This window comes from Labrus mixtus, chromosome 23 (genome assembly GCF_963584025.1).
Source record: "Labrus mixtus chromosome 23, fLabMix1.1, whole genome shotgun sequence".
Classification (NCBI taxonomy): domain Eukaryota; kingdom Metazoa; phylum Chordata; class Actinopteri; order Labriformes; family Labridae; genus Labrus; species Labrus mixtus.
This window is the reverse complement of record NC_083634.1, coordinates 19,585,639-19,608,786: the sequence shown is the minus strand read 5'-3', so window position 1 is coordinate 19,608,786 and position 23,148 is coordinate 19,585,639. Positions and strand designations below refer to the sequence as shown.

The 23,148-nt window shown below is 40.0% G+C and overlaps 1 protein-coding gene across 3 annotated transcripts in view; it reads right to left on the bottom strand.

Annotated features, from left to right (window-relative positions):
- Window positions 1–836: 836 nt before the first annotated feature.
- The window catches only part of LOC132958570 (dachshund homolog 2-like), an 81,069-nt gene continuing 58,757 nt past the window's right edge, over window positions 837–23,148 (bottom strand). The window contains exons 4-12 of one of the 3 annotated variants that reach the window (XM_061031496.1): window positions 20,444–20,653; window positions 17,489–17,658; window positions 17,011–17,116; window positions 16,668–16,742; window positions 11,311–11,429; window positions 11,025–11,172; window positions 10,221–10,394; window positions 8,289–8,354; window positions 837–2,376 (exon numbers count right to left, since the gene is read on the bottom strand). In XM_061031496.1, coding sequence (XP_060887479.1) covers window positions 2,339–2,376; window positions 8,289–8,354; window positions 10,221–10,394; window positions 11,025–11,172; window positions 11,311–11,429; window positions 16,668–16,742; window positions 17,011–17,116; window positions 17,489–17,658; window positions 20,444–20,653 — 1,106 coding nt within the window. In that variant the 3' untranslated portion in view covers window positions 837–2,338. The remainder of the gene's footprint in view (window positions 2,377–8,288; window positions 8,355–10,220; window positions 10,395–11,024; window positions 11,173–11,310; window positions 11,430–16,667; window positions 16,743–17,010; window positions 17,117–17,488; window positions 17,659–20,443; window positions 20,654–23,148) is intronic. The other 2 variants (XM_061031497.1, XM_061031498.1) reach the window with 2 other exon arrangements.

Sequence of the window (23,148 nt, the reverse complement as noted above, 5' to 3'; positions counted from 1 at the left end):
CTCATTCTTTGCTGGTGGTATCAAGTTTGCACACGTTTTAAGACACGCAAACCTTTAGTAAATCTGACCCTATGTGTTTGTCCTTTATTATCGCTGTTGTACAGGAAGTGAGGATTCTTTTGACCATTTAAAAGACTGTAATGTGTCTATCGCCAACCTTTTGGGTCATATTGGTTCGCTTGGCGCCCCAACAGAAGGGTAGCAAAAGAAGAAGGAAGGTACAGATCGGTTCTTTTGGTACCATTCCCGACTTTTGACAGAGGAAACACCAATGAACGTGTACAATCCCGAACCAAACTGAACCGGATCACTTGGTAGAAACGGGGCTAAATGTTGTTTCTATGGTTTGCGAGTTGTTGTTTTTTGTTGTAAGAACTGTTGGCTAAGACTGTGTGAGGTAGCACTCTTTCCCAGATTGCAGATTTTAATACCTTCAAAACATGGAGACAAAGTCCGGTGTTTGAGAACACTACATGAAATGGCTTTTCTTGTGTCTTTTGAGACAGCTTGAACATGATTTTCATCTAAATTGTCTCATTTGTCTATAAGCAGTAACACATACCATCAAAATAAATCATGGATGTGAACGATGTGTGTGTGAGAGTGTAACACAGGATCAGACAGCAGTCATTATAATACTGTATATTTGCAGTCAGCTCAAACCCAGAGAACAGTGACAGACTGAGAGATCATCAGGAGAAAAAAAATCATGAAACAAAAAAAACAAGAAAACGCTGAATGTTGTTTCTATCTACAAGGAATATCCCTTTAACCCTCCCCCCCCCCCCCCAACCCCGCCCACCCCACACTGGCCCAAACCCGCCCACCCACCTAACCCCTCCTCATCCCCCCCTCCCGTACATTTTTCAGATAGTAAATAACAATGAAACAAACAAATAAAAACACGCGGTGGAATAAAGAAAACTGCAACACAACAGTCTGCACTCGTAATAGGTCAGAAAAACCAGGGGATAAAAAGTTTCTGTGTGTTTGATTTAGCTGAGGAGCGCTTGATTTCTACAACTGAAGAGAATCATGGAAAGTCATGATAGAGTTGGGAAAATCAAGCTCTTTTAGTTTTTATCACAAACACCAGAAACTCGACTTCATTGTTTCAGGTCAGGGGAGTCAAACAGGGCTCAAAAGGTGAAAATGTCCAAAGTGAAGGAATAGAATTCAAAGTACCTTTTTAGGATATAATATCGTGTCTAAAAATCACTCCATCATAATAAAAAAAGGTTTTTTTTTTGTTTTGTTTTTTTAAACTTTTGCATCGTTTGAGAAAACTGATTTCACAAGTTAAGGGTGATAGAAAACATGTTATACATTGAAAAGCTGCATCCAACACTTTCAGAGTAATGCCTCCTTACAGACAGAAGAAGAGAAAATAAAGAGGGGAAAAAAGAGATATAGAAGAGGAGGGGACAGGGAAGGAATGAAGTAAAGAAAGTGAGGATGTTTAAGAGAGAGCCAAATGACAACATAAGACAAGTTTTCCCATGCATTTTTTTCAGTCCCTGTACGGAAAACAAAAATGAATGAAACGTGAGAGACAGAAATAGCCTCTCAAGTTGTTTTCCTCCTGTTTTTCTTCAGTTTTTTCCCCCCTATCGATGTTTTCTTCCACTTATTTTTTTTTCCGAAAATGCTCTTCTTCGAGGCCCGAGCTCCTCAGAAAGGCTGATATCGTCCAATCAGAGGAGGGTTCAGAAGTTGCGTCAAATCCAGAGATGGGTCACAAAACGTCAATTTTCTTTTAGAGCGTAAAGAAGAACCTTTAGTGTTTTCATTAAACCGATATTGTCTTTTCTCCACCTTCAGAAACAGTTGTTTGGTCCTGTGGATCAAATATTCCCCATTTAAAAGAACCAGTCATTTGACCCAAGCATTTCCACCAAGCTGACTCTTGAATTTGTCTGTCCAAATCAAGTCCGGTTCATTTCCTTCATAATGATTCTCTTGTCCTTGCCTTTGCTCGGGAATAATGCGTATTTGTCAGTTTTCGTACCAATCAATGGATGAAAGAAGTCCTGATGCAGGGAGAAAAATGGGAATGAATGGTTTTAAGTTTTTCCAAAAAGATGAAAGAGAAGAAAGAAGTAGACACACCTCCCCATGTAAGTCCAAAATTGGGGGTTTTGCGTGTCTGCGTGGTCTCATTGTTTATCGGAGCAACATTTAAAAGTTTGCAAAGATAGAATCCCGCCGGGGGAGGTCGTTGCGGTGGGGATCCGGGCTGCCGTAGAAACCGGGCTGGTGGAGTTCTTCTGTGCAGGAGGGGGCGGGGACACGTTTAGGAAGAGGCAGGGTTTTGTGAAGTTGGGAGTCTTTTGTGTTCCTAGAACATCATGGGGGTCTTGAGAAACGGCCGGGATTCTGGGGGAAACAAAAAAACAAAAAAGGTAAATAAGCCAAGTAATACATTTCAGTTCTTTTTTCATCTTGTCCATTTTTGAAATTTCAAAACAAGCCGGCTCAGATTTAATTGGCTATTTTCTAACCAACAGTCCAAAACTAAAGATTTTCAATTTACAATAGAAGTGAGTGTCTTTATGACTTCTACAGTCCGTCCCATAGATCCGTGTTTGTTGTCATGTCGAATTCCACTTCATCTCATTTTTTGTAAGTGTGGTGTTCCTCAAGGTTCCTTTCTAGGCCCACTATTTTTTTTAAATTTACATAAACCTCAGCAAGATAATTCAGAGCAATGTGTTCTCTCACCACTTACTCTCACCAGTATTTCCTACTGAAATGGGAAAGAACCAATCACAAGATAGCAGACGGGACATAACGTTGGGATTAATTTGATTGGATCGTTAGCTTTGCCAAAAGCTTTTTTAATTGGTTGAAAAATGAGTCACTGCCTCTGTGTGAAGGATGAGTCATCAGACATTTGAAACGTTCTACAGGAAGAGAAAATTCAGTTATTTTGATTTTAAAATACTCATATGATGCTTGATGAAATAAACATTTAACACATGGGGACTTTAACGCAGGATGTCAAAACTTTTAAAGGTCTAAAACGACGAATCGGAAGTCGTAATTTGCGGTAAACCTCATCCTTCAGGGCAAGTTTGTCCACTAAACAATAACATCAAACCGAAATCTGGGTGACATTTTTGAAGCAGGATTTTATCCTCTCTCTCATTGCATTGTTGTAATGCACTTTTAACAGGTGCTCCTGTTTCTATTATTTTGTGGTCACAGCTTTCAACCCATTTAAATTCAAATCTATTATGCAACATTTCCACAAGAACTTCATACTTTGATCATGATTATTAAGTGTTGCGTCTTGTTCTCCCTTTATGCTGCATCCGTTTATGATACAAATCTCAAATCTCCAATGTTGCCCCATCGTCTCCTTCTCTCCCTCTTTTTTTTTTGCCTCTCCTTCTTTCTCTCTCATTTCACCTCCGTCGTTCTCCTTCCGCTCCCCGTAGTGCTGTTTCTGCACCCACCCACGCGGCCTCACGTGCACACACAACCATGCATGTAACACAAAGACACACACACACACACGCGTGCACCTCTTCCTCTCCCCGCGGTGTCATTGTTTTCTGCCAACGTTGCAAAGTGTTTACATTTCTGCATAACAGCAACCATAAACCTGCCCTCCCTCGTCTTCCTCCTGCCCTCCTCCACTCTTTTTCTCCTCTTCCTCTTCATCTTAACCCCTCGTTTGTCCTCTATTCATCACCTTTGTGGTTTTTTTTCTAGATATAAAACAGGTTTCAGGTCTGCATGTTGGAGGGGGAAAAAAAACTTTTTTAAATTTTCTCTTTCATCTCTCGCTCGCCCCTCGTTTCCTCCTTCGTATTCCCCTCCTCTCCTCCACTTCATCTCCTGCCCTCCCCTATTTTTATCACTCAGACCCCCCCTCCTCTCCTCCTCTTTCATCCCTCTATTCTACATGCATCCCCTCCTCCTCCTCCTCCTCCTCTGCTCCCTCCTGTCCTCTATCTGTTCCCCTCGTATTATTTTTATCCCGACCCATTCTTCTCTCTGTCCTCTCCTGTCCGCTGCTTTTCTCCTCTAGGCAGCAAAAACTGTCCAAAAACTTCTAAAAAAGTCGCAGCTTTGATTCCCCCTCGGTGCTGTCCCTAAAACTTACATCTGTATCTTTCCTTTTTCCTCTCATTGTAGCTTAAAGTTGTTCACACTGGGACATTTTTTTAATATGTTTTGCTTTGGCTGTCAATTTTGGAAACTATTTTTTCCTCTCACAATCTAAACATGTGTTTTCTGAGGGTTTTGTTTTCATTTATTGTTCAAAAAAGACCCAATCAGAAAAAGGAAAATGATATCCCAATTTCCCTAAAGCTTTTTAATGAACTTAATATTTACATTTCAGCTGCTTCAATCGGGGGATGTTCAACATTTTTGCCATAAAAAAACCTTGTTGAGTCGTTTACTGGATTAACAAAGTTTTTGTAAATTAATTTAAGTTGATGAAGAATCATATTGTTGAATATTTAAGATCAGATAAAGACAAAAGCTGTATTAATAGAGCCGCCGTGGAAGAAGTATCTTGTTCAACACTATTTTGTAGTCTTTGTGTCTTGTTTTCCGCCATATTTGTAGTCTCATCATGCCCTTTTTTTTAGCGCTAACACTAATTATAGTTCTCATAATTTTATTTAACGCCAAATTTTATTCAGAAAAAGGGCAGAAAGTGACTTAAAAGTTTTCCCAGATTAAAATATTCCAAGGTTGTTGTCCAAGAACATCAAAAACTATCGATGAATAACATTCAAAGCAGAAAATATGAAAATGTTTTATCACTTTTTTAGCATCTTTATCCAGAAATTTTTTTAATCACATTTCTTCAAAAAATATTTATGCTCCAGTTGCATATTTACCGCCATTTTTGTAGTTTAATGATCATTTTGATGGAAGTGAAAGTTATAATTGTTTTCTAATTACCCCTGAGCAAAGATTTTTTACTATATTACTCTTGAATTCAGAGTCTTTTCCCGTCATAAGATGTAAGCAGTGTGTAATTGTGAGCATTTTAAAAATTATTTTTCCTTTTATTTAAATTCAATGAATGTATTTTGTTTTATCTCTCTCTCGTTTTCTTCTCATATTTCGACTTTCTTCTCGGTATTTGACCCGTTTCCCCTCCTCTCTCACCTCTATCTGTCACTATAATATACACCTGCAGCCTTTCCTGTGTGTAGGTGTGTGTGTGTGTGTGTGTGTGTGTGTGTGTGTGTGTGTGTGTGTCCTGGTTAAAAATGATGCTGACCTGCCTTGTTAAAAGTCGATCAGCTGGGTGGAGAAAATGTCACCAGGTCTCGGAACAAGGTCACATTTTTCAACTCCCTCCTGAGGAATCCACTCCTCCTCATCCCTCTTTCTCCTGTCCTCCTTTTTCCTCCTCCTCCTAATCTCCTCTAACCCCGTCACATCCTCCTTTACTTTCCCCTTTTTCTCTCCTTTCTTCCTCCACCTTGTCATTCCCTTTTCTCCTGTTCCTTCCTCCTCTATCTATTCTTCTTGTCTTCTAATTTCTTGCTCCCCCCTAACTTTTTGTTGTCTCCTCTTCCTCTCCTTCTCCGTCTTTCCTCCCTTCTTGTGCCTTTTCCTCATCCTTCCCAGAGTTTCCTCTCTGATCCTCCTCAGCTCCTTTCCTTTTTTCCACTTTCTATCTTTTTCTCATCCACTGTTTTCCATTCTTTCAATTTACATCATTTTGTTTTCCATCCATTTATTCTTTTCCTCTTTCCTTCACCTCTCCTCACCCCTCTCTTCCTCCTCATTTTCTTAGCCACTGTTCCCCTTGCTTCTCCTTTTTTGTCACCTTTTTAAAAATCATTTCAGACCACTTTCTCTCCTCTCTCTCTCTCTCTCGTCTTCTGCTTCTTCAGCTAATTTCCACTTCTCCTCCTCTCTTCCTTGATCCTCCAGCTCCTCTACTCCACTTCCCTCTCCACCTTTTCTCCCTCTTCCTGTTCCTCCTTACTCATCCTCCCTTTTTTCTCCTCTCCTCATTCTTTCTCCTCTTTTATTCCTCTGCTTCTTTCTATTATTTCTCCTCCTGTCCCACTTCTTCTCCTCCTCCCTCCATCCGCCCCATCCTTCCCTCTCATCCTCCTCCATCTTTTCTATATTTTGTTCGGCCAATTAGTCACCTTAAAAGACCAGAGAAAAAAATGATCGCACTCCTTTCCCCCTCTCTCTCTCCTCCCCCCCTCTCTCTCTCCTCCCCCCCTCTCTCTCTCTCTCCTCCCCTTTCTCTCTCTCTCTCTCTCTTTCTCCCCTGCTCCTCGTTTTCTCCTCCTACTACCTCCCTTCTTTCCCTGCCTCTCTTTCTGATTGTAATGCGATGTCTTTCTTTGTATTCAGCAGTTTTCTCTTCACTCGTTAATTAAGAGTGTGGAAGGTGAGAGAGGCAGGGGAGAGGTGTGTGTGTGTGTGTGTGTGTGTGTGTGTGTTTATAAACCTCTGTAGGTGCAAAATGCTTTTATGGCAGGAGGGATGAGTGTGTGTTTGTCAATGCGAGTGTGTGTGAGCAAGGCGGCAAAGGGGTCCTACTGGGCCAATCAACATTAATGAAATCAGGTGGGTCTGCGTGTGTGTGTGTGTGTGTGTGTGTGTGTGTGTGTGTGTGTGTGTGTGTCGGAGTGCTTGGCTTGCAGAAGAGAGGGGATCTAAAAGAGGTCTAAAGAGGAGAGAGAGCTAATTAGAGTTCCCTGTCTCACCAGAGTGTGGATCAAACACACACACACACACACGCACCAAAATGCACAACCACAGGTACAACACACACACATAAAGAAGAGTGTGTGTTCCCGTAGATATTCATTTATACACACGCAGAGTTTCAAGTGAAGGTTTTCAATGTCAGGGAGGACTGAGCACAGCTGGTGGAGGGAGGACGACACATGCATACTAAAACACACAAACACACACACACACACACACACACACACACACACACACACACACACACACACACACACACACACGCATCAGTACTGTACTTGTGAGGACCCTCATTGGCATAATGCTCTCCTCGAGTTCCACGACTCCAACCTGAACCGGAGCGTTAACCCTCAAACATCTGTATGATCTTGAGACGACCTGAGACGTCTTCACTCTTTGTTCCCCCTCGTGCTTCAAACCCCAAAAATGTCCTGACTTTCCCGCCTTACAAGCCGTAAAAAAAAACAGCTTAACAAAAAGATTTCCCTCACACTCACTTGTCAGACCATGTCGGATCCTATCCTATTGTATAATTTCATATCGTGTCGTTAGTTATCTTCAAAAAATTCCTTAATTTGAAATCAAAAATTACAAAATTTGCAAAACATACTCAATATTTCTTCCAAATCCTGCACAAAAGATATTCTCGATAAAGTCACAAAAGTTCTCTTTTCCTGAAACATCTTGGGCCTTTTTCAGCTGTAAGCCCCTCCCAGTACCACGCCCCCCTTTATAGCCAATTGGCAAGACCGCTACCACTACTAACTTGACCCTAATTTAGCGTCCAATTTAAACTGAAATGTTTGCAAAAGATAACCAGATTTCCCAGATGTCCTTTCTATCCATAAAATGTCCTCCCTTCTTTCAATTTCTCAAATTGTCAAAATTTCCTTTTTTTAAAAAACAAAGTGGTCATTGTTAAACACGTCTACAAGTTCCAAAGCTACTCCTGCTTTTTTTAAATGTCCGCACTGTCCAAAATAAGCCCTCATGGTCCAAAACAACTGAAAAAAATGCCCTACTTTTTTAGTGTCCTCCAACTCCAGGTCTATATTTCAAACTGGTCCTCAGCACACACACACACACACACACACACACACACACACACACACACAGTCTTTAAAGAAATACAGTCATGTTGACACACAAATATCCACTCTCTCACACACACACACACACACACACACACACACACACACACACACACTGACATACGCTCAATGAAATATTTCCACACACACACACGCAGTCACATGTGTGTCTGATAAGGTGCACATCAAAGGGAGGCCACAGTGTCTGCTTCATGTCTCCACTAATCTAGCCGGGGCCCCAACACACACATGTGCCCACCATGTGTGTGTGTGTGTGTGTGTGTGTGTGTGTGTGTAGATAAAAATAGTGCCTTTGAACACACTTGTGTGCAGTGTCATATCTGTTATTTTGTGTATCAACATGACTCTGTAATGCATGAGTGTGTATCCGACTGAGCTCCTGTGTGTGTGTGTTCCATGTTTGTTTTTTTTATTGTTTGTGTGTGTGTGTGTGTGTGTGTGTGTGTGTGTATGTGTGCGTTCAGGTACCTTGTACAGCACCGTTGTCTTGCTGGTTTCCATTAAGTTCAGGTTTATCCTCGGCTACAGCAGCGTCTGGTATGAAACACAAAGACAGGACAGAGTCTCAGCGGGTCGGCTAATAAAACACAAACAGCACCTTGTAACTGAGCTCAGGGCAACAAAAAAAAAACCCACTGGATTTACAAAGAACAAAAAGCCACAAAAACAACCATTTGTCCAGAGAATTATATTTTTGGACGCTATTTTTAAATTTTGTCCTCTTCAAAGCACTTTAACTGTCGTGTTTAAAAGTATTTGGATATTAGGGGAAAGAACACATTTGGCTGCATTCTCAAAACAAATCCAGTGAGAGCGTTTTTGGAAAAGACGAGCTCTGGTATTATTAGAGCGGCAAGTAACAATTCTCCTCGTTAAGTAAATGAATCTGCCAATTATATTTTAGACAAATTGATCAGTTGTTTAGCTTATTAAATATCAAAAACGCTGTAAAAGAGGAACACAGTTTCCCCCGATCCTTGGGGACGTCTTCAACAGTGTTTTTGTGATAAAAACAGTCCAAACACAAAGATATTCTTTTTATTACATTTGTAAAGTGGGTTATTCTCACCATTAAAAAGCTGGAACCATTATTTGTTTGGATTTTGCCAAAATAAATGGACCAAAATGTTTAATTGAATATCACAAGAGATGCTGATTATATCATTTATGATCAAGGAATGGATTATAGAACTGCAACAGCTAGATCCAGACCGATAAATCAATCTGCCGATATTACAGCAAATGTGGTTTTATTGTAGTTTGTCAGGAAGAAAGCGCTCAAGAGTCTTCAGTTTGCCATGCTCAGTGTACTTAGTGTTTAATAAAATACAGTTTGGTCAATAAAAATGGCCACCAAACCTATCCAAAATCAAAGTGTTGAGGGCTTAAATCCAATATTTTCAGTTTACACGATAAGGAACATCTTCAAGTGACGACATCTGAGAAACGTGGAACAACTAAATGTTGGCTCTTTGTAGAGGTAACAGCTGTATATCAGAAATGAAGGTATTATAAGTCAAAACTGTACTTTTCTGGTCATTTTGTAAAGAGAAGTCCTTTTTCTGGTGCGCCATAACGGGACCTTATTTTGCATGTGACCCAATGGCAAGAGAGAGATTTATTTTAACCCTGTTGCAACAGTTGCATGAACTGCCCATCTACTGTCTCAATACATTTTGAGAATCAAAAAAATCTAAAATGTTTTGGAAATAGTTGGAGCACTAAATATTTTTTGCAAAACTGCACAGTGAACAGCATATCTCGTCTTGCAAAACCAATATGGCCGCCACCTTGGCAGACTTAACCAAGGCTTAAAAACCTTTGGGGCCCACATGAAAGGAGGGGACTTCACCTCCCAATGGGATTCGACTGAAGTTACACAGACGGATTAATAGCACTTTTTACTGCTGCTGCTGATTACCCCAAAGTTTATGGAAGAGAGAGTGAAAAAAAAAAACCGGCACCAGTCTGTAAGCGTTCAGTTTTAAGAGCGCATATAAACAAGTGTTAGGTAAACACGGGTCTAGAACATGATGATGCAACAGACGAAGACATAAGCCTGAGAAAAACACAGAAGAAGAATCAAATCAAAGATGGATTGTAAAAGATCAAGAAAACCAAATAGAAACATTTAGGCAGAAAGAAGCCTTGAGAAAAATGTAGGAACGATAACACAAGAGGCTAAGATGAAAAGAATTCAAGCCAAAACAATAAAAACAAAGAGAAAACAGAAGTCTATTCGATAGTTAACAAACAAGGGAAACAATTTGTAGAAAACTGAGCAAGCAGTATAAAAAGTTTTTAAGAAAACAGATCGAAACAAGACAAAGGGGCAAAAGGGGGCAGAAATGCAGACAAAAAAACAAACCCTGAAATAAAGCAACAAACACTCGGTGGTACCGTTCTTGGTGTTGTTGTTGTTGGCGACGTGCAGCGGCTCCGGAGAGGGGGAGGACGAAGACGAGTGCTTCAGAGCGTCCTCCACTCGCTCCCTTCTCTTCGACTCGAACTCCAGCGCCTCCTGCAGCTTCCTCTTGGCCTTTTTCTCCTTCTTCAGACGCTTCTGGATCGAGGCTGAGAGAGGGAAAACGACGGGTTGAGGGTTATTTTTTTAAGTCTGATTTGAGTTCCTGGATCTTCCCTTGTCCTCAGACCTAAACAACCCAATATGGCGTCTGATATTGACTCCAAAAAGACATATAATATCTTCTCTTGTTTTTACTTTTGAGTTCACAGGAGGCGGGACATGAACACTGAAGTCTTGTAATCGTCACCGAGCAGAACTTCCTCTCTCTTTATACTTTATCACCAAACTCTTTCCTGTGGTCCAGTCCTAATTTCTCTTGCTGATTTGAAATTCAGATTATTATGTCAGCACTTCCCAAATGGAACCCGACAGCCAATAAGAGAGAAGTATAGAATGGGACCAAGCAACTGAGGGCGAAGGAAAACCAAAATAAACTCCTTATTTGAGGTGTACTGTACTGAAGCAGAATTTAGTGGTACTCCTAAATGATCTTATATCACCTTCTACTCATATTCCACTACATTTCAGAGAGACGTTGTAGTTTCCACTGTGCTGCATTTATTTAAAAGTTATTCTTCTCAGCAGCGGCACAGTCCCAAGTGCATAGATCACTATTTGATTGTCCCTGATAATACTTGAAAAAGCACAATAACTGAGTGTTTTTGTGTTTTTCTGACCTCTGCTCTGTAGTTCGGAGGTGAGCTGTCGTTCCAGACTCTCCCTCATCTCTCGTTCTCTGTAGAGCTCCATCTTCAGCTCCCTCTTCTCCGCCTGGATCTGTTTGTCCTGCACCCGGGCGTTCTCCACCGCCACCTTCAACAAGCCCTGAGGGTTAAAACATTTTATTCAATTATCTTTGTTTTTTTTAAATAGAAGACGACTGTATTTACCTGAGTCAATCCTCTCCATTTATCAAGGAAACATCTATCAAAACTAAAGGTACAATAAAAACAGGAAGTTTACCTGTATGTTCGTGAGCAGAGTCTCCACAGACGACAGGCCGTCGGCGAATAGGAACGGGGCGGGGAATCCAGGGGGCAGGGTGTGTCCAAGTGAAGACTCTTCTGTGAAGAAAAAACCAACTGTTTTTGTTAAATAAACTTTAGTCTCTTTTGGATGTGATTACCGTAAAACATCTATTAATAGCCCGGGCTTTTATTTACTTATTTATGAATTGATCCTGACTTTTTGTGGGGGCGGGCGTCAAAAGAAGACGGGCTTTTAATTATTTTTCAAACACAACTGGTTCACAGTAGGGCTGGGCGATATGGACCAAAACTCATATCTTGATATTGATTAGCTGAATGGCGATACTCGATATATATGGATATGTATTTTATTAACAGTGAAAACACATGGAAAATAAATAAACTACCTGATTGTGAATTTAAAAAGTAATATTATAAAACAAAAATGTTCCTTAAATACAATAAAAGAGAGAGAGAGGAGGAGCAGGGTGAAGAGGGACAGACAGTCAGTCATCATCAGTGAGATGAGAAAAAGGAGACCTGGCCCCTCGAGAACGTTATTTTAATGCGACATAAACTATATCGGTATTAACGATATTGTCTTACCCTATATCTGTTTGAAAATATATCGATATATCTTAAAAACTCGATATATTTCCCAGCCCTAGTTCACAGCATAGATAGGAAAAAGTGTGAAACTGTACAACGATAGCGCATCAATAAAGAGTCTCTGATTTGATTGTGCAGTTTAAGACGGCATGTAAACCTGCTTCAAGTCCTGAACACACACGAGCATTATTCTGTCTTTCTTGGACAGATGTCGTTGTTCATCTAATCAACACTAAATGCTTTGGGGCGTCTCATTGAGAGCTGCATTTATTTGTCCAAACATGCAGCAACACCAGGCTGCTAAAAGGGACTGGGCCTTCAATCGGGACGGGCTTTTCTTTGACGTATTATGGTAGATGTTAAAAGTAATTAGTTAAGGAGTTTGACAACAAATAGTGAATATTTGTAATACTATGTATACATGGAATAATGTGCGTTTGTATTATTTCACACATTTTACAAATAGTTTTACCTTTTTAAACAAAGAAAAAGAGACTTCAAAACCCAGCATGAACACAAACCTGCCTTTAAATTTAAATCTTAAGATATGAAAGTTCATCAAACTTAAGCCTAGTTTAGCATAAAATCAGCTCGATTAGCTGTTTTCTGCGGTGGCAAGGAAGTGCAAACCAAAATTACATAATTTGAAACACTTTTACAAACGTTGGGGACAAATGTACATTACTAAGGAGGAGAAAGCAAATTTACATTTTGGAAAACAAATGTACAAGATGTGAAACACTTTCAGGAGCGGTGAGACAGATTCACACACGACAGAACACTTTTGCCACTCAATCACATCCGGGTCACTTCCAGCATTTGGTAAATTCCCTTTCCGGTATGACTCTGTGGTTTGTAAATTTGTTTGGGGACTGACAAAAGTGTTCTGCCAGTTAAAGTGTTTTGCTTTCGTAATTGTGTTTCATAAAATGTAAAAATATTTACCAAAATGTACATTTGTCTCAAGCTTTGCAGAAGTGTCTCACACTTCCCAGCCACCGTAGTTTCCAGTCTTAATGCTTAACCATACTAAAATGTTCTGCCTGTACCTTCATATGGATCAAACAGACGTTTAGTGTCGCCTTAAAACCCGTTTTAAAAGGACAGTTTGAGTACACATGAATATTCTGGAGACGGCATGTTTCTATCAGCGACACGTCTTCTCGCACTCGAAGTTTATGAAATGTTGACGTTTACGAACGAATAAAAGTCAACGGAGCAGCATCAGAGAAATCAATTACACCCAACACACACACACACTTACATGGAGCGGTCGTTAGTATTCAGACAATCATGTGGGGTACTAATTGGCAGGGATTAAAGACATCCTTGATTTGTGCGTCTGTGTGTGCATGTGTGTGCGTGTGTTCATTGCGAGTGCGTCACAGTGTCTGATCAGCCCTTAATGCCTAACACACTGACAACTGGGTTAACTCTGCTGTGAAATTAACGCTGATTAAGATGCACTCTAACACACACACACACACACACACACACACACACCATCTCTATCCCCTATCTGCCTCTTCATCCATACATCCCCCTCTCTCCTCTCTTTCTTATATCTTTCCTTCATCACCTTTTCTTTTCTTTTTCCTTCATCTTCAAATATTCTTCCTCTTTGCTCTCAAACATTCACAATTTTCTTTCCATCTCTTTTTCTAATTTTTGTTTCCAATTTTGTCCTCTTTCCAAAATGTCCTCATGACCTGCCTCTGAAGTAACCAACCAGTTCAGTTTATGATTTAGTTAATTGTTTGTGGGCTTTGTTACTGGTGACGGTGCACTGTAAATAGTTATAATATGGTGATGGGAAGATTCATAATATGTAATTAAATGATGGTATACAAGTAATTATTTTATATTATATTATTGTATAATTAATAACAATTAAATTGAGTTAAGTTAGAACTTGAACGAATGAAGGACGTTTACTTTTCTTTCTTATGTTGTGTATTTACTTTATTTGTTTTCTACATATTTTTAATTACAGCTATTTTTTGAGGTTCAAAATAAATAAATCAATTCAAATCTACGATTTTTATTAAATTTTTTCTTTCCCCTTTCTCACCTCTTCTTGTCTCTGTCCGTCTTGTTCTTGTGGGGGGAGGGGAAGGGGGTAAGTATAAAATATTTTTAGTTAACTAAATTGTATTCTGATCCCCCCCTAAAAATTACTAATTTGCCCGGAGCGACCTCTTTTTCTGCTTCAGCATCCCTTCATCGTTATACCTGACCACCATGATTACCATTTTGTTCATTTTGTCTCTTTCTACTCGTTTCTCGTCTTTAACTGTACAAGTTGACAAAGCATTTCAAATAATTCACCTCATTTTGGTGTTAAAATGTCAGTTTTGTCTCCCCAGAATAAGTGTTTAGTGATATGGAAAGAGGGAAAAGGTGAAAATTGAGAAACCTTACAAATATGGCATGGTGGAGCGAGAAAACGTGGAAGGAATAAAAAAAGAAGACCCAGCATTTAAAGGATTAAAAAAAAGGAAGAAACAGGCGCTTTGATTTTTAAACATAGGACGCCAGAGGAGGGGTTAAGGATAATCAGGGAAGTGAGGGGTCCAGACCTCTAACAGAAAGAAAAACTTTGTTCAAATATCGCCCAATACGGGACGTTAAAACTACCAGATATGATACTTATAAAACACACAACTTGCATATTGTTTGAGCCAAAACATCATAAATGTTCCCTCTAGTCGCACATTTAAAGTTTAATTTTAGCATTAACTGGTCATCAACACAACATGCAACACAATCTGGAGACAATCTGCAGCATGAAGAAGACACAAACACACAAAGCAGACCAAGGATATGACACACAGGAAGGTCATTTTCTATCACAAACACAGGTTTAGTTTATTGTGTAGTTCTGCAGCCGTAATTGCTCCAATATACCTTCCAGATGGAGGGAGGCCACAGAGCACATTTTGTTGTCTGTTTTTTTCCCCTGAGACGGGCAGTTAACACTTTTTGTGTCGGAGAGGCTCCTTAAAGTTTTGTAGTTATCAACAGGAAATAAATACCTGATTCTTTTTCTAATGAACTATTGCTTAAACGGTCACTTTTAATGTTGATTAGAGAATCATAACGTGCCTATGATTGCCTTTTAGTTCTCCTATTCAGTGTTTACAGTATATAAACATAAAAACAGCCTCAAACAGGACTGTAGCCTCCTCACATGGGGCGCGCAACATGACCACTAGGCTATCCGGCGTCCCCTATTCAGTGTTCTTTTTCCATCTCCCTCCACACTCACAAGCCTGAAAACTAGATATCACATGGCCAGTCATGAAGCTCGAAATATTACCAACAAGAAAATGAGAGAAAATGCAATTTGTTAACTGTTTGAAAGAGATTCCTAAGTGACCGATGAAACAAAGCAATGTGGGACCTTTTAATTTTGTATTTCACTGGTCACTTCAAAGGTGACCGAAAGCAAAGCGACTTTTAACATAACACTACATGCAGAGTTACGGGTGTAGCCTTTCAGCTTTTTGATTTTTCCTGATGTCCAATCCTTAGATTGCATCAGATCTAATCGAACCAAAAGTCATTTAAAAATATGTTTTTTAAGTATTCTTTTTTTTTCTCATAGTGCAAAAAGAAATCTGTTTTGGGGGAGGACCGGGGGGGGTTGCAATAAAACTGCACATTACAATACAGAATAAACAATAAATTAGATTTGTAACAAAACGATAAACACTGTAAAAAACGATACGATACTCTTTGTTGTCCCCATAGGAAAATTTGTTTTTGAAGAACTTCCCAGACCTAGACCCATGAACACGACGGCAATGATTTACCAGCACAGACGTGTTTAAAACAATGCAAATAAGCAAAAACTAACCTGCCTTCAAACTTGCAATTAGCACATTTCATATATTTGACTGGACCTCCATCAGTTTTCATCCTTAAATGTCAGCAGGATTTACAAAAGTCTCCACTTTAAGGATTCATAAATACCTGAGAAGTGTGGACTCAAAATAAATGTGTGTCGCATTAAGGCCTCAACGTACTAGTCTGGATTTAGCTCAAGATCTATGCTCCTTGCAGAGACAGGAACAGATGCCCTTTTTGCCCTTATTGATTTTATAGGAAGCCTCCCCTCTGCCGCTCCTGCTGATGTCTGCAGTGATGCTTTAGAGTACGAATGGAGTGAAAATTAAAAGAAGGAAGGAGAGGTGAAGAGAAAAGAATTAGACGACAACAGAATGTGTTATAAGGATGGAAAATACAAAGAGAGAGAAAAGAGAGTGTGATTGAGGGACGAGAGGCCCCGCATGCTTTTAGTGCGTGACCTCTTGATCCCTTTTAGCCTTGCCTCCTCCACTTAGTCTCCCCTCGCTCACCCCACCTCCCTCTCCTCCCTCCATCTATCTATCTCCCCCCTCCTTCGCTCATCTGATTGATAGCTCGAGAGACAGGTGATCAATAGGAGGGGCAGAACATCCTGACGCTTCTGTTTCTCTGTTTGTGTGTGTCTCTGCAAGTGTGTTTTCAGTCACTGTGTGTTTATGTGTGTGTGTCTGTGTATAAATACAGCAGATGAGGAAAGCCCCCTTAAGTGAGGACGATTTGTCAGTTGTCAAAAGGAAATGGGTGAGGGTTTAGATTAAGGTGCGTAATGAAAGATCCTCACTCGTAGAAATGTATGTGGGAGAGCAGACAGAGGTGTGCATTTAGGAGAATACCTTTCTGTATGTTTGTGTGTGTAAGTGTGTGTGGTCCAACCTTTGTCCTTTGTTATTTTCTTGATGGGCGCAGCAGGGTTGGCCAGCGCAACATCTGCATCTGCTGACACCAATCCTGTCGAAAGAGAAAGCACAGTGAGCTTATCTGTGTTTGGAAAAAAAAAGGAAATCCTATATATCCTAAAGTCCTCAAAAATATCTGTTGTGTTTTATCCAAACAACTTTTTAAATTACTTCAAAAGAAGACTTTAAAAAAAGATGATTTTAAAGATTTTTATTAACAAACTTTGCATATTATTCAATCAAAATAATTCAACAAGTATTTATATCATTAATTTATCATTGACTGTGTACAGTAATGTCTTATGGATATGTGCATGTACCTAGTCTTTCGGGCGAGCTGGAGGCCGAGCTGCTGGGCTGCGACTGCAGAGGAGTGTTAGTCTCATCCACAGATGGAGAGAGAGAAGGACTGTCACACACCCTCTCCTGTAAAGAGGGAATAAACAAACAAATGTATCAATACAACATATTCCTGCAAGATCTGAACCAGAGGAATTAACTAAACCATGTTATTTCAAATGTCTCTATCATGTTACGATAGAGGAGGTTTGCGCTAACTAGCTAGTCGGATAGGCTGCAGTATATTCTTGGTTTGTGCACATTGAAAACAACAAATCGAAATAAAAATGAACTTTCCAAGCAAAGGCTTTCAACATTCAGAAAACCACCTTGAATTGCTCTTTAAAGAATATTTTTTAAGGAAAATACACAACGTTTAATATTTGAGGAGTTCCTCAGGGAACCTACTTCGGTCCTCTGTGGTTGTTGTTTTTTAAATGTATGAAATGTGTGTTTTACCTTGATGACAGGTGCGCGATGTACATGAGTGTGTATCTGCTGGGCTGCGGCGGCCATGTTGGCGATGGTGTTGAGGTGGTTCATCTGCGACATTGCCATGGCTACAGAGGCAGGAGGCAGTCCCATGGGCAGCAGAGGGTGGGGCATCATCATGAAGGGCAGGTCCAACCCTGAGTAAGACAGGTAAGAGTGGATGAGGGAAAAAAGCAGTGTGTGAACTTTTGAAGTAAAATGTTGAAATAAAAGAAGACATCTAAAAGGAGAGAATAAAAAGATGAACATAGCATTCAGTTCATAATTATTATTTTTTGGGGGTTAGGGGCAACCTCCCGTCTATTGTAGTTAGTGTGACTAATAATGACTAACTTATACAACCCAAATTCAGAAGGTATTCTTGTAAATATGAAGATGATTTGCTGATGTAAAGGTCGTGCTAACATCAGGCTATGCACTTCTAAAAGCTGAGTGTATTCTGGTTGCCTTTTTTCAACCTTTGTTTTTGGTCATTCCAAAACTATTGGCACATTTCATTTTTTTGTGGTTATTTATAATACAATCAAAAACTATAAAGTATAAAATCATCCATACAAGTGGGGCGTACAAATACAGCACGATTAAACAAAAAAAATTCAATAAAAACAAAGCAAAGGGTTTGGTAGGGTAGGTTCATCCATGACATTATCAGAGTTTTACAAAACAGGAATTCTAAAGAGAAAATAAAGAGATTCTAAAGGCAGATAAAAAGGTCAAAGTTTAATACAAAACAAAAATCAACAAACAATAAACTCCCCTGGGCTAGTCTGGCTGCTTGAACTTCTTATTTCATTGGGTTTTGAATCATTTCTTAGGTTTCCTTTCACTCTTTAGTGTGTGTGTCTAATTTCACCTTCTCTGTCGCTGCTCTCTTTCCTTTGAATTGAATTTACTGAATAACCAAGGCTGACTTAAACAAATCAGTCTTACTATTGGTCCTGTGCAATGAATGTCTTTCAGATTGTCTATAACATTTCAGTCGTTGAACTGATTCATTGCTTTTTAGTGCATTTCTTGAGATTTTCTGAAAAGAGGTATTGAAGGCGAGTGGATTTTTCTAGTAGAAAAGAAATCAAATTGATCTTAAAACCAGAGCCAAAAACTTGACTATACAAATTCTACGATTCAAGGAGCATAAAATGTTACTTCCTTTCTCTCTCTCTGTCTATTTTGTATTAAGTGTACCATTTAAACATTTGCCTTTTTTAATAAACAGGGAAATGTTTTGTGAGAATCAAAGGGCAGGAAAAGGGGGAGAGTGGGCTGCTCTCTGTCTGTGAACTTGAGTTGAACTTAACCTTGAGGAAAAAGAGAGGGAGAGGTGTCATCGGCGTGTCAAATGTCTCGCTAATAAAAGTTGACAAAGCAGAGGAGGGAGAGAAAGAAAAGAAAAGGAGAAAATATGGAGGTCGGGGAGGTTAAAGGGTGATGAGGCGAAAGAAAAAGGGGGTTAATGACTATTTCTGATTCTTTACATCTTCTTTCTCTTGTTTCCCTTTACATTCTTTATGTTTTTCTTTTGATTTTGTCTCCATTTTTTTACCTTCCTTGTCCCTTTATGGAAATGTTTTAGTCTTTTATCTCAATTTCCTGCATGCCTTCTTTTTCTTGTTTTTCTTTTCCTCGCTTTATCATTCCTTTTTCTTCATTTTGTCATTTCTTTCCCTCTTTTCTGTCCCCCTAACGCCACCTCTCACCGCATATTTGGGGAGGATCCATTAGCTTTAATCCATTCTCTAACCCTGAGCCACCTAAAAGCATAACCTTGGCTTTAACCTCTGATCTCAGACCTCCCCCGACCCTAAAATAGCCCCCGCTTTTCAAAGACAAACTCCCAAAAAACAACGATTCTCCAGAGGATTGTTGCCTCAGCTGTCCTAAACACACACACACACACACACACACACACACACACAAACAAAAAAAAAAGCGGCTGCTTTCATTCCAATGAAACAATAACACTGATTGCTGTTGTCGTGACGACTGAAGTGATAGAATAATCAATGTGAGTGTTTGTCGCCTCCCGCTGCCCGGTCTTTGTGTGTCTCTGTGTGTTTGTGTGTAAACACATTACTTCTGCAATAAGAAAAAGAGCTAGAATGAGTGTGTTTCGGTTTGTTTGCGTGTCTCTCCATATGTATGACTGTGTGTGTGTGTGTGTGTGTGTGTGTGTGTGTGTGTGTGTGTGTGTGTGTGTGTGTGTGTGTGTGTGTGTGTGTGTGTGGTGTTGATAAATTGAGTCATTTAGTAGAGTGTGTGCTGATTAATCCCGGCAGAGTGTTAATACAGGAGATGGGAACAGATTAAATGGCGTACATTAACAAATATTGCCACCCCTTTAAACACACACACACACACACACACACACACACACACACACACCCTTCCAGTGTGAGTGTGTGTGTGTGTGTGTGTGTTGCTGCGTGTAATCGTTCAAGCCTGCAAGTTCGCTCTTGGCAATTTCTCTAAAACAAAATGAAAAACCACAATTAAATAATACTTTGGTAAAAGACCTTTAAAGTTCTTGTTTTATTCTTTTTTTGTTTTCTTTTTAAAGGATCAGAAACATCGGTCCCCACTTTTTGTTTCTGTAGCCTCGTAGTCCCACGTTTGTACCATAAGACAGGATGTGTGTGTGACACCACTTCAGTCTACACCTCTATGAAATATCTTTAAAATGAAATCATGAACCTTTAAATTTAATGTTTCAATTTTGTTTTTAAAAGACCAGAACCATCGGTCCTCGCTTGGTTGATGTAGCCACACAGTCCTCTGTTTGTATGATAAGACAGAATGTGTGTGTGACACGTCTTATTTCATGCGACTTCAAGAGCTGGGGGATCAAACCCTGGACTTTCCGATTGAAAGACGAGCGATTTCACCTCTGAGCCACAGCCTGCTCAAACTAATGTGCATACTTACTGTTAGCCAATAGCTGTTGTTGCTGCTGGAGTTGTTGTTGATTGACAGCTCCCATGCTCTGCCCCCTCCCTCCTCCTCCACCTCCTCCTGCTGCACCTCCTCCCCCAGCTCCTCCTCCTACTGGTGGCCCTCCTCCTCCTGGTCCTCCGCCGTGGACTCCAGTAGGGGGGCTGGTCAGACGCTCCTTGTCCCATGAACACTCACTCCCTCCTGCGTGGAGACGGGCACACAGAGGCTTACAATTTGACTTTTTTTTATGTCATGTGTCTAAGCCCCGCCCCCCTGTAGTGACCGTCGCTATGCCTGTCTCTTGCTCTGTGTCCTTGCAGTTTTTTAAACAATAAAAATCAAGAATTTAAAGAAGTGGGGCGCAGGCGGCCGAGCGGTTAGTGTGGCGCTCCATGTACAGAGGCTTAAGTCCGACCTGTGATATCTTTAAAATGAAGGCACAAAAAACCCAAAAATAAATCTTGTAAAGAACTGTCAATTTTTTTTTTTTTTATTATATCGCAAGAAAAAACACATTTCTTTATGTCTCTAAATAAAAAGTTTGATCTGCAGCTCTTAATACAAATACAATTATTTAGTAAATCTGATTTTAATAACAGTTAATTGATTAAATGTCATCTTTTATGAACACATTATATTTTTAGGAAATTAAAGATTATTATGGACATTAATATTTTCCATAATCAGAATATTTATTTATCCGGTTTGTAATCTTTACGATAAAGAAAGTGACATTTGTTAAAAGAGTGAAACGATCACTTCCTGTCCCCCCTCTCTCTCTCTCTCTCTCTCTCTCTCTGTGTAATGCTGCCTCTCTCGCCCTCCACGTCTCTCCCTCTGCTCCCCTACTCCCTTTCTCATCCATCTTCATCTCCCTCCATTAGTTTGAATTAGCAACCGTCTCTCTCTATTATTGCCTACTGAATTCCCTGCGCTGTGTGTGTGTGTGTGTCTGTCGGTGTGTGTGTGTGTGTGTGTGTGTGTGTGTGTGTCTGTCGGTGTGTGTGTGTGTGTGTGTCTGTCGGTGTGTGTGTGTGTGTGTGTGTGTGTGTGTGTTTGTGTGTGTGTGTACATGACAGCTGGGCCTCATCCCCTCTGCCATTTACACCAGGGAAGAAGAAGTATAAACAGATGGGCAGATGTTCTCTCTCTCTCTCTCTCTCTCTCTCTCTCTCTCTCTCTCTCTCTCTCTTTTCCACGGCCTTGTCCTCTCCTTCTCTGCCTCTGTCTTCTCTCTTCTTTGTCACTTTCTTTCCTCTCTTTCTTTTTCATCTCCCCTCTCTGGAATCATCCACTTCAAACGTGGGAGGCTAACTAGTTGGACATGTTAAAAAAGTAAACTCACACATTTATTTCATCTGTTTCTCGGGATTAAAGCACCAGAGTTTTTCCAGGTAGACATCAATCCTTCGCTAGCGAGAATAAAAATGGCAAAAGTTTTGCTCTAGGCTGGGGGGCGGAGTCCATGGGTGGAGCTACCATTGTGACATCACAAGGAGAGCACATTAGAAACAGAGCTTCTGTGTTGTAAGACTTATGCAGACCACAAACAAAGGACTGGATGGTTTATTTCACATGTTGTGGGTCAGTAGACTCTCAGGTTACCCAGATATATGTTCAGAAACACTTTACATAATATGTCCCCTTTAATCAGGATTACTCTGCTGGATAGTTTCATGTGTGGATCTTTTCTGTTGGGGTTTTATCGATGAAAACTGTTAAGATCTTTTTTTTACTTTCTGTCTGCAATATGAGTTTTTTCCCAATTGGGTCCTTGGGGGTCCCAGCTTGATGCAAGTAGGGGGGCTCCAAAGAAAAAAATGGTCGGAAAGACTCCTCTAAAGTGTTCCTTTATTCTTTATTTTACTCTAAAATTGTAACATTATTTGCTAAATGAAGAAACATCCATTGAGAATCTTGTAACTGAGGGAATAAATCAAGTGCAACGTATGGAATCGCCCTCTGCTGGACATTAGAAAGAACACAGGTTTAAGGCCCATCTTCTTGGATTTACTTAAAGTTTTCAAGCAGGTTTAAAAACCTGAAGATCTGAGGTTGAATTATTTTAAACTTTTAAAAAACTTTTTTAAACAATTTAGAAGTTTTGGTCGCCGGTCGCATTGTGGTTAGTGCGCATCTCTCCCTCATTTCTGACTCTATCCACCGTCCTGTCTCTACAATAAAGCCCCAAAAATAAATCTTAAAACAAAAAACAAACAGATTTGACTGTCACTACTCGAGTGATCGACTTTCACCCATCAGACACCAGAACATCTTTTCTTTTCCCCCCCCCTTTCCCTCTCGCCCTAAATATCAATTTCTCCCCCTCATGATCTTATTTTTCCTTTCTTTATTCTGCCTCTTTATTTTCTGTTTCATTCGTACACTCGTTTCTTCGGCTCCATTGTTCACCAGAGTTTCCCAGGCCGGTGTGAGTGTCTCTTACAAAGAAAACAAGGTCGCACAAAGAAAGGGAAGGCTCTCCACGCACTCGCACAACAAAACCAAAAAAAAAAAACACTCTGAATGAAATAAAAGAAGAGCAGGAGGGGGATAAATAAAAAACGACAGGGCGAGCGAGAGAGAGAGAGAGAGAGAGAATAAAAACAAGAGGAAGAGTAACTCTATCAGCGCATTAATCGGGTCAGCTGAAGAAAAGGGAGAAATGGAAGAAAGGAGAATCGAGAAACAGGTTC